Genomic DNA, 12188 nt, shown 5'->3' on the forward strand with positions numbered 1-12188 from the left:
TGATAACAGCCATCTAGTTTTGTTAAATATTTTTCATTTATTTTTCTGTTATGTAAAATTCTGGTTGAAAAAAGCTTTAATAAAAACAATAAATAAATAAAATACCTGTCTGAACCATAATTCAGTCTTTGCTTCCAATTCACGGATATGGCGAGTCACTTTGCAGACAAACGGTAATGCAATCTTCAACCAATCAGAATTATGGCATGCAGAGGAACCAAGATAGCATAAACCTTTAGAAAAACAAAATTAACGAACATAATAAAACGTAGCCTTTGTTCTTTCTATCCCCAACTTGATTTTGAGTCAGTACTTTGGCTTAGATTTGTTTACATACATGTCCAAATGGCGCCAGGAAATTGGATCCAGAAGCCCTGTCCCATTTCAAACAGATCTTATTTTTTTCCAGTCAGGGAACAGGGGGTAGATAATAATTTACACATCAGGGAAGCCTGAATTCAGCAGGGCCATTTGAACTCAGTGCTGAATTCAAACGGACCCCATTTTCACTGCAAAGTTTTGAGGGATGTAAATGCTTGGAAAAGGCAGAGACAACCTGTGGAACTGTCAAGCTGTCAAGTTACTTAAATAACAACTTTAGATTGTGAACTTACCACCTCCCCCTCCCCTTGTAGCCACTGTAGCCACCTAAAATGGACACTGAACTAAACAAAATGGAGAATCGCTAAGACTGCAGGGAAAAACAGTTTAGCCAAGGCAGCAGCCTGCAAACACTCATTAGCATTTTGCAAGCAGCAAAACTAGTTTCTGGCCAGGTGGAAGATCTCAAACCAAAGGTGATAATGGCAGAACGTTTTACATACTAATGAGGCAGTCCAGATCTAGGCACACACAATGGCAACATTTGGGTTTGAATAAGATACTTTAAGTGGATGTCCAGACAGAGCAGCACCAGAAGTATCCACTATAGAAACCGCCCCCACCATCAAGAGAGACCCTCACATTGGAGGAATTCATAAGATATCGATTGGGAGTGATCCAATCGATACCTGAAGGTAAAGCCCGCCCAGGAAAAGGCAAGGACATTGGGGACCCCTATAAAGGTAGACCCCCACACATGGTCCTGTCTGTTGTTTCGTGCTCCGGCTTTGACCAAGAACTTGAACCTGTATCCTGACTCCAGCCGTTGAGCACCAGCCGCCGAACCGTAAGTGCCAATACGACGCTCGCTACGCGAACCAAGCCCGCTAGACCCCCAGTGACCAGCACGCTTTCTGAAGGTTGCAGACCAAGACCAGGACGAAGGCCTCGCTCCCTGACCTTGCCTGTTCCTGTTTAGTTAAGTATTCTGATCGCTTAGTTTAGTCATAGCTTAGTCCCTTAGTGTGTGCATGCGTATTTATTATAATTGTATAATAAATATTGATCGTTTGGAACTTACTAATCGGTGTATCGTTTTATTACTTTGAACCTGACCTTGGAATATTTGTGAGGTGTCTATACGGCATCTGGCGACTCCTGAGCTGAAAAATACATACACAGAGCCTAGTAGTGTTAAGCACACGGCCTTCAACGGAGGCAAGTTAATACACTCCAATAAACGCGTTTTACACCCATAGCAAAACGTGCAACACCCTCCCCCCCCCCAACTCTATCAACGTGCTTGTGAACCCAACAATGATGCAGTGCCTGATGGCCAATGTAACAATTTACATTGAAGCACAAATAGAAGCCATCCAATATCATGTAAGGTCAGCTGCCCGGCATATTCAGACTTCTACTACAATTGCTGTGGGTTAGTTTGCAAAGGAGCTTGCAGGGTGTTACAGCTGTCCAGCAAACTGTCCCCAAATAGATTACGAGAGTTGCTGAGAGTTAGGGTAGTGGCAATGGTTCCATGGAACAAAAGCACATAGGCCGGGATTTGCATGGGGCTGGTTTAGCTCACTCGGCTAAACCGCTGGCTTTTAAAGCAGACCAGCAGCACGGTTCGATTCCTGTACCAGCCTCCCCGGACAGGCGCCGGAATGTGGCGACTAGGGGCTTTTCACAGTAACTTCATTGAAGCCTACTCGTGACAAGAAGCGATTTTCATTTTCATTTTCATTTCATTTAGCAGCACGAGCAAAAAATATCAAGAGGTGGCTATCGATGCATTTCCTGGTAGGACACTGAGGGACTCTGGAAGGAAACCGGAGCACCCAGAGGAAACCCACGTAGACACAGGGAGAACGTGCAAACTCCACAGTCACCCAAGGCAGGAATCAGACCTGGATCCTGTTGTGTTCTTTGTTTTAGTTCTTTCAGGATGGTGAAGGTTGTGGTGCTAACAGAGAACAACAAGTTGTGTTTAATAAACAAAGTTAATTTATTACACTACACTGAATTAGATTCAAACATATTACTAGTAAGGAATTAGTTAAGTAAAGATTACACTACACATCCATACTATTTTTTAAAAAAGTATTTTTATTAGCGTATTTGCAATTTTTATAATAATAACAAGAACAGCAACATAAACATAGTACAATAAACATTTCCACCACCATCACAATCTTCACACCCCCCAACCATAAAACAACAGTTTGCCCCCCCCCCCCCCCCCCCCCCCCCCCCACCTTTGGCATTCTGTTTCTGATGACATTTTAATTTTCCCCGAGAAAGTCGGCGAACGGCTGCCACCTCTGGGTCAACCCTAACATTGATCCTCTTAAGGCGAACTTTATTTTCTTGAAACTGAGAAACCCAGCCTTGTCACTAACCCTTATTAATGTGGAGGGACTCGAAGTCCCCGAGGATGCTTAGGGCATCCGCCCACAGACCCGCCTCTATCTGACCCCCTAGCTCGTCTTCCCACTTGCTCTTCAGCTCCTCCACTGGAGTTTCCTCTGATTCCAAAAGTTTCTGGTAGATATCTGATACCTTCCCCTCTCCCACCCATGTACTGGAGACTACTCTGTCCTGTATCCCCCGTTGCGGCAGCAGCGGGAAGGCCGGAACCTGCCTTGTCAAAAAGTCTCATATCTGTAGATACCTAAACCCATTCCCTGCTGGCAATTCAAATTTATCCTCCAACGCTTTCAAGCTGGGGAAGCTCCCGTCTATAAATAGATCCCCCATCCTCCTAATTCCTGCCCTTTGCCATCTCCGGAACCCACCATCTGGCCTACCCGGTACAAACTCTCTTATATCTCCTCCACTGCCCCCAGATTCTCAGAGCCGCCACCACTATCAGACTTGTGGAGTATCGGGCTGGCGAGAAAGGAAGAAGTGCTGTTATCAGTGCTCCCAAACTTGTGTCTTTACATGATGCCGCCTCCATTCGTTCCCACACCGACCCCTCCCCCACTACCCACTTTCTAATCATGGCTACATTGGCCACCCAGTAGTAATTACAAAAGTTCGGCAACGCCAACCCACCCTCCCCCCGACTGCACTCCAGCAATACTTTCTTCATTCGCGGGGTTTTACTCGCCACACAAAGCCCAAAATAACCTTATTCAACCGTTTAAAAAAGGCTTTTGGGATGAACTTGGGAAGACACTGAAAGACAAACATAAATCTGGGGAGAACCGTCATTTTCACGGTCTGTACCCTCCCCGCCAATGATAGCAGGAGCATTGCACCGGATCAAAAGCCTTCTCCGCATCCTTCGCGGCCAACACCTCTTAAAGTCCCCTTCCATTTGTTCTGCCAACCGGGATAGGTTTAACTTGTGCAGTGTCTCCCATTCCTGAGCCACCTGGAGTCCCAGATATCGAAAGCTCCTTCCGACCATTCTAAGCGGCAGCTCTCCCAGTCTCTTCTCCTGCCCTCTTGCCTGGATCGCAAACATCTCACTTTTCCCCCATGTTCAATTTAGACCCTGAAAAATTACCAAATTCCCCCAAGGTTCACATTACTTCCCTCATCCCCTCCAACGGGTCTGAAATATACAAGAACAGGTCATCTGCGTAAACCCGGTGCTCCACCTCCACCCCCCCCCCCCCCCTCCCCCACCCCCCCCCTTCCAAACCAGCCCTTTCCAGTTCCTAGGGGCTCTTAACGCCATGGCCAATGGCTCTATGGCCAGAGCAAACAGTAGCGGGGAGAGGGGACACCCTTGTCTTGTCCCTCGGTGTAGTTTAAAATACTCCAACCTCAACCGGTTCGTACGCACACTCCCTACTAGTGCCCAATAGAGCAACCGCACCCAGTGAATGAAGCCCTCACCAAACCCAAACCTTCCCAGCGCCTCCCACAGGTAATCCCACTCCACCCGATCAAAAGCCTTCTCCGTATCCATCGCAACCAACACCTCCATCTCTCCTCCTTCTGAGGGTATCATAATAACATTTAACATTGGCCGTGAGTTGCCTGCCCTTTACAAATCCCGTCTGGTCTTCTCCTATCACCCCCGGGACACAATCCTCTATCCTTGTGGCCAGTATCTTAGCCAGCAGCTTGGCCTCCACATTCAGTAGGGAAATTGGCCTGTCTGACCCGCATTGCTCCGGATCCTTCTCCCGTTTCAGGATCAATGAAATCAAGGCCTGCTAACAACCCCACATCCAGCCCCCATAGCGGGCACCGTCCTCTCTCCAAACAACCCGTAGCTCCACTCAATGTGGGCATGATCCGACACTGCAATTGCCAAGTACGCAGTCTCCACCACCCCCGGTATTAGAGCCCTTCTCAGAACAAAAAAGTCGATCCGAGGGTATAGCTTGTGGACATGGGAGAAAAAAGAAAACTCCTTCGCCCTTGGCCATGCAAACCTCCACGGGTCTATTCCCCCAATTTGTTCCATAAATCCCTTCAATTCCTTTCCTGTGGCAGGCACCCTCCCTGTCCTGGATTTTGACCGGTCCAATTCCGGATAAATGACATAGATACATAGAACATACAGTGCAGAAGGAGGCCATTCAGCCCATCGAGTCTGCACCGACCCACTTAAGCCCTCACTTCCACCCTATCCTCGTAACCCAATAACCTCTCCTCACCTTTTTGGTCACAAAGGGCAATTTATCATGGCCAATCCACCTAACCTGCACGTCTTTGGACTGTGGGAGGAAACCAGAGCACCCGGAGGAAACCCACTCAGACACGGAGAGAACATGCAGCTTCACATAGTGATCCAGCATGGAATCGAACCTGGCACCCCGGTGCTGTGAAGCCACAGTGCTATCCACTTGTGCTACCGTGCTGCCCACTGTGTTAAAATTTCCCGCCATGATCAAGTTATGTGACTCTAAGTCTGGGATTTTACCAAACAACCCCCTCATAAATTCCACATCATCCCAATTCGGAGCATATACGTTCACAAGTATCACCTATACCTGCTCCAGCTTCCCACTCACCATCATGTATCTGCCCCCTGTGGTCTGACATGATTCTCCCTGCCTCGAATGCCACCCGTTTATTATTCAAAATCGCTACCCCGTGCTCATTGAGTCCAGGCCTGAGTGGAATACTTGGCCAAACCACCCCTTTCTCAATCTAGTCTGGTCTGTAACCTTTAGATGTGTCTCTTGTAACATCGCTACATCCGCCTTCAGCCCCCTCAAATGCGCGAACACGCGAGCCCTCTTGACCGGCCCATTCAGCCCTCTAAAGGTCCATGTAATCAGCCTGGTCGGGGGGACTTTCTCCTCCAGCTGACCTGGCTGACCTGATAGCTCCCACCCATGGCACCAAACAGACTGTCTCCCCATTTTTCTCCCCACCTCTCCCCCCACTTGGACGTACATATTCAAAGCATCACATTTCCCAGTAAACAAACAGCAGAAAAAATTATGGAAAAACAACCACAGGAAAAACAACCACAGAACCCCCACCCCTTCACCCAGTTCCCAGTAAGACAAAGTTAACTTCAGCCATCGAAACAGACCCTTATTGCACATAACACTACTTATTCAAACCGGCACAAGAAGTGATTGTCAACAAATCGGCATTGCAATACTCTCCCCAAGGATTCAGTGTCTTTAGTTCATATACAGTATTTTTTCCCTGATGAAAGTCAATGCATCGTCTGGTGTTTCGAAGTAAAACTCCCGGTCCTCATATGTGGCCCACAGACGCGCTGGGTATAACATCCCAAACTTCACCCCCGTCTTAAAGAGGGCCAATTTGGCCAGATTAAACCCGGCTCGCCTCTTGGCCAAATCCGTGCCCACGTCTTGATAAATGCGCAGCTCGCAATTCTCCCACCTGCTGCTCCGTTCTTTCTTGGCCCACCGCCGAACGTGTTCCTACGTATCACCATCGCCCTCGGCAGCTCGTTCGCTTGGGGCTTCTTCGCGAGAGCTCTGTGCGCTCTATCCACTTCCAGGGGCCAAGGCAAACGCCTCAACCTCCAGCAATTTCTCCAGCATGTTCGCCGCATATGCCCTCGCATCCGATCCCTCACTGCCCTCAGGGAGGCCGACGATTCTCAGGTTCTGCCTCCTGGACCTGTTCACCAAGTCCTCCAGCTTCTACGGCATTCTTTGCTGGCGGTCATTCATCATCTCCGCCTTGGTCTCCAGCACGGTTAGGTATTCCTCGTGCTCGGACACCTTTTTCTCCACCTCCTGGATCGCACGTCCGTGGATTTCTTGATTCTGCACCACCTGATCAATCAAAGCCTTGATCGGGTCCAGCTTGACCTTCTTAAGCTTGGCGAAGCAATCTTCAAAAAATGTCACCAGCTGCTCCGTCGACCACTGTGCCGTCTCCCCACGGCCCTGCTTCTCTGCCATGCTTTCCCGTGTTGCCAGCTCTGCTCGCGTCTTTCTTGTAGAGCTTTGCCTTCTTACACGGCCCCTTCTGGTCCAATTCTCCATCCACTGGAGGGGGATATCTCCTCACCCTCTCACTCTCCACCGATTTATCCAATAAAATCCAGAAAAAAACGTGAGGAAAAGGTCCAAAGGTCCGTCACAGGCGGGAGCTATCAAATGTGCGACCTACTCCTCCATGGCTGCCACCGGAAGTCACACATCCACACTATTAACTGTACTATTAGTGACTTCCGGTGGCGGCGATGTCCGAGTGAGCCGCACATTCGGTGGGCTCTCACTCCGGCGGGGCTGAACAGCTGATTCCCCGCGATAGCGGGACCACAGGGGCGGCAGAAAGGCTGCCGTGAAAGAAGAGGAGAGCGGGCTGCAGCAGATGGAAGTGTGGGAGGCCAGCAGGTGAGGAAGAAAGAGAGAGAGACGGAGGCAAGGAGGAAGCTGACCTGAAGGGTAAGATGGCGGACCCACGGACCTTCCTTCCTCCAGGACAAAGGGAAAAAAAAGTTTGGAGTTGCTGAGGAGGGACAGCTTGGACCCACTTCAGATGCCCAGGAGGTAAAATTTAAGGAGCTGGGCGAAGGAAAGCGGCAGCGAAGGCGCTGAGGAGCGGGCTGCGGCACATGGAACAGCGGGATTCCAGAAGAAGAAGGAGAAAAAGGGACAGAGACAAGGACCTGAAGAAAATTACCTAGGACCTAAGATGGCAGACACACGGACCCCGGACTCAGCAATCCAGCTGGCGCTGGATAACATGCTCCAGGTAATGAAGTCCAGTTTTGAAGCGCTGAAGCGGGACAGCTTGGACCCAATCCAGAAAGCGGTGGATCAGCTGAACCAGAGGCTGGACACCCAGGATGTTAAAGTTAAGGAGCTGGGGGAGGCGGTGGAGGAGCAGGCGGATGCGCAAATGGTTGCAGCGCTAGAAGTGGACGGCCTGAAAGAGCGGCAGAGAAGACTGCTGGACAGAGTGGAGGAGCTGGAGAATAGAGTCCGCAGGAACAATCTGAGGATGGTCGGCCTCCCGGAGGGGGCGGAGGGAGCTGATGCTGCAGCGTTTGTAGCATATCTGCTGAAGCAGCTGATGGGGGCCGAAGCCTTTCCGCGACCGCTGGAGCTGGAGGGGGCAGACAGAGTGCAGGCAAGGCAGGGGCGGCCGGGCGGACCCCCCCCGCCCGATGGTGATTAGGTTCCACAGGTTCGTGGACAAGGAGCGGGTGCTGCAGTGGGCAAAGAGCGCTAGGAGCAGCACGTGGAACAACAGTATTCTCCGCATTTATCAGGACCTAAGCCAGGAGGTGGCTCGGCGGCGAGCAGCCTTTAAGAATGTCAAGGAGGTGCTGTTCAAGAAGCACGTGAAGTTTGGTCTGCTGTTCCCAGCTCGGCTATGGGTCACGCACCAGGGTCAACACCACTACTTCTCCGAGCCCGAAGAAGCGATGGATTTTGTGAGGGACCTGGGGCTGGTCCCGAAAGGAGGCCCCAAGGACGCGAGTTAGGGCCCGAGGATTTCTGTGGGAAGGAACGCCGAATGTGCCTGGACTGCTGCTCAACGGTTTGCTGGGCCAAAGGGGCCAAGCGGAACATTTGAGACTCTTTCCTTTGTTCATGGACATTTATGTGCTTTTTCTCTTTTTTCTGTGGTTTTTTTTTTTTCTTTTTTTTTTCCTGTTTGGGCTTTTTGTGCAGCTCGCGGAAGACACTGGAGCCGGCTTGCCCCAGTGGGTGGGGAGGAGGACGGGGAAACAAGGGGAATGGGACAGGAAGGCGCCGGAGTGTTGAGTCACCGGGCTAGCAGATTGGCTAGTCAAGGAAGTCAGATGGGGGGGGAAGTTACAGCCAGTAGATGGCAGGGGTGGGGGTATCGGGGGATGGGGTTAGGGGAGGGGGGGGTTGTTCTGCTGACGGGAGAGGGACTTGAAATAGGCACTGGAAAGGAGGTCGAGGGTGGAGGCAGCCAAAGGGCGGGCCAGGAATGGTGGACGCACGGGTCAGGGGTCGGCCCGAGAAAGGCTATGGCTGACCGGCGGGGTGGGGGGGGAGTGGGATGTGCCCCCCGACCAGGCTGATCACCTGGAATGTCAAGGGACTGAATGGGCCGGTTAAGAGGGCGCGGGTGTTCGCGCACTTGCGGGCCCTGAGGGCGGACGTAATTATGTTGCAGGAGACACATCTGAAAGTGTCAGACCAGACCAGGCTAAGGAAGGGCTGGATTAGCCAAGTCTTCCACTCGGACTTGGACTCGAAGTCCAGAGGGGTGGCAATCATGATCAACAAGCGCGTGCAATTTGAGGCAGAGGGCATATCCGCAGACAGGGGGGCCAGATACCTGATGGTACGGGGCAGACTGGAGGGGAGAAGAGTGGTGCTGGTGAATATATATGCCCCGAACTGGGATGAGGTGGACTTCATTAAAAGAGTGCTGGGGAAGATCCCGGACTTGGATTCTCGCAGGCTAATAATGGGAGGGGACTTCAACATGGTCCTTGACCCGACTTTGGATCGGTCGTGTCCCAGAACGGGTAGACTCTCAGCAATGGCAAGGGAGCTGAAAGGGTTTATGGAGCAAATGGGGGCAGTGGGCCCCTGGAGAGAGGGACAGCCAACAGGAAGGGGCTACTCGTTTTACTCGCACGTCCATAAAGTATATTCCAGGATAGATTTCTTTGTACTAAGCAGGGACTGTATGGGGGAGGTAAAGAACACGGAATACTCAGCAATTACCATTTCAGACCATGCCCCGCATTGGGTGGACCTGCAGTTCGGGGGAGCGAGTTATCAACGCCCGCAATGGAGGTTAGATGTGGGACTGCTGTCGGAGGAGGGGATCTGCGAGAGGCTTCGGAAATGTATAAAAAATTACCTGCAGGTGAATAACACTGGGGAGGTCTCAGCGGCGACCGTGTGGGAGGCGCTAAAGGCAGTAGTGCGGGGGGAGCTGATTTCAATTGGGGCCCACAGAGCCAAGGCAGACCGGGCAGAGATGGATAGATTGGTCAGGGAAATGGGTCGGATAGATGAAGAGCACGCGGAGTCCCCGGGGGAGGTTTTACTCAGGGAGAGGCAGAGGCTACAGGCGGAACTGGGGGCACTATCCACGAGCAGGGCCGTGGAACAGCTTAGGAAGGCGAGGGGAGTGGTGTACGAGTATGGGGAAAAGGCTAGCAGACTGTTAGCGCAGCAACTCAGGAGGAGGGAGGCGGCCAGGGAAATAGGTAGAGTGAGGGACGAGGGGGGGCGCAAAGTGGAGGATCCGGCAGAATTGAATAGGGTATTCCGGGACTTCTATCGTAAGCTGTATACTTCAGAGCCGCCGGAAGAACCGGAGGGGATGAAAAGGTTTCTGGATGGGTTAACATTCCCAACAGTTGGGGGGGGCGAGTGGAAGAGCTGGGGGCCCCGATTAGAGTAGAGGAGGTATTGGGGGGCCTAAAGGCCATGCAGTCGGGGAAGTCCCCGGGGCCGGATGGATACCCAGTAGAGTTTTATAGGAAGTTCTCTGAGCTGGTGGGCCCGGTTTTGGCGAGGGTTTTCAATGAGGCAAGGGACAGAGGGACCCTGCCGCCGACAATGTCATAAGCCACCATATCTCTGATATTGAAGCGGGGTGTGCAGGTCCTACAGGCCAATCTCCCTGATTAATGTAGATGCCAAGCTCCTGGCAAAGGTACTGGCGGGTAGAATGGAGGACTGTGTACCGGAGGTGATTGGGGAGGATCAAACGGGGTTCGTGAAAGGTAGGCAGCTGGCGGCCAATCTGAGGAGATTGCTCAATGTGTTAATGATGCCCCCGGCGGGTAGAGAGGTGGAGGTAGTGGTGGCAATGGACGCCGAGAAGGCCTTTGACCGGGTGGAGTGGGACTATCTATGGGAGGTGCTCGGACGGTTTGGGTTCGGGGAGGGATTGGTGGATTGGATCAAATTATTATATCAGGCCCCGAGGGCCAGCGTCAGGACCAACAGAGAAGTGTCGGAGTACTTTAGGTTGTACCGAGGGACCAGGCAGGGCTGCCCGCTCTCCCCGCTGCTGTTTGCGCTGGCCATACAGCCGCTGGCGATTGCGCTGAGAGCCGCAGAGGGTTGGAAGGGGATGGTGAGGGGCGGGGTTGAACACAGGGTTTATCTTTATGCAGACGACCTGCTCCTGTACGTGTCGGACCCAGTGGCCGGGATGGGAACTATACTGGGAATGCTGAGGGAGTTCGGCCAGTTCTCAGGATACAAATTAAATATGGTCAAGAGTGAAATGTTTGTGGTCCAGGCAAGGGGCCAGGAGAACAGATTGAGAGGGCTACCGTTTAGGCTAGTTGAGGAAAATTTCCGGTATTTGGGAATCCAGGTGGCACGAGACTGGGGCAGGCTGCATAAGTTAAATTTGGGCAGGGTGGTGGAGCAAATGAAGGGAGAGTTTCGGAGATGGGATGCACTCCCGCTGTCGCTGGCAGGGAGGGTGCAGACTGTAAAGATGACAATCCTCCCTCGATTTTTGTTTATTTTTCAGTGCCTCCCGATCTTTATCCCACAGTCCTTCTTCAAAAGAGTTAACGGGCTGATCATGAGCTTTGTCGGGCGGGAAAATCCCCGCGGGTGAAGAAGGCGATGTTGGAGAGGAACCGCAGCGAGGGAGGGCTGGCTTCGCCGAGTCTGGTCAATTATTACTGGACGGCCAACATCGCTATGATAAGGAAGTGGATGGTGGGTACGGGGTCTATTTGGGAGCGGGTGGAGGCTTCATGCAGGGGCTCCAGTTTGGAAGCCCTGGTCACGGCTCCTGTACCGCTGCCGCCGGCCAAGTACACCACCAGCCCGGTAGTGGTGGCGACCCTGCGGATATGGGGCCAGTGGAGGAGGCATGTGGGGGAGATGGGGGCGTCTGTCTGGGCGCCAATCTGCGACAACCATCGGTTTGCCCCCGGCAGAATGGATGGGGGATTCCGAGTATGGCGGTGAGCAGGGGCGGGAAGGGTGGGTGATATGTTTCTGGAAGGGAGCTTCGCGAGTTTGAGGAGCTTGGAGGAGAAATTTGGGTTGGTAAGGGGAAATGAATTTAGATACCTACAGTTGCGGGACTTTGTTCGTAGACAGGTCCCATCTTTCCCGCGCCTCCCGCCAATGGGGATCCTAGACAGAATAGTCTCTGGGAGGGACGAAGGGGAGGGTAGAGTCTCGGGTATTTATAAGGTGCTCATGAGGGAGGAAGGGTCCCAAACAGAGGAACTGAAGCTTAAATGGGAGGAGGAGATAGGCGGGGAAATGGAGGATGGGCTGTGGGCAGAGGCCCTGAGTAGGGTAAACTCGACCGCGACATGTGCTAGGCTCGGGCTGATCCAATTTAAGGTCGTTCACCGGGCCCATATGATGGTGGCTCGGATGAGCAAATTTTTCAGGATAGAGGACAAATGCGCTAGGTGCGCGGGAGGACCAGCGAACCTTGTTCACATGTTTTGGGCATGCCCTGAGCTGAGGGGGTAC

The 12188-nt window shown here is 52.1% G+C and overlaps 1 protein-coding gene across 6 annotated transcripts in view; it reads right to left on the reverse strand.

Annotated features, from left to right (window-relative positions):
• LOC119972486 (coiled-coil domain-containing protein 178) overlaps positions 1-12188 on the reverse strand; it is a 479785-nt gene that overhangs the window by 439131 nt on the left and 28466 nt on the right. For all 6 annotated transcript variants that reach the window (XM_038809253.1, XM_038809254.1, XM_038809255.1 and 3 more), the window contains one exon: positions 106-233. In XM_038809253.1, coding sequence (XP_038665181.1) covers positions 106-233 — 128 coding nt within the window. The remainder of the gene's footprint in view (positions 1-105; positions 234-12188) is intronic.

Source organism: Scyliorhinus canicula, chromosome 10, assembly GCF_902713615.1.
Source record: "Scyliorhinus canicula chromosome 10, sScyCan1.1, whole genome shotgun sequence".
Taxonomy (NCBI): Eukaryota; Metazoa; Chordata; class Chondrichthyes; order Carcharhiniformes; family Scyliorhinidae; genus Scyliorhinus; species Scyliorhinus canicula.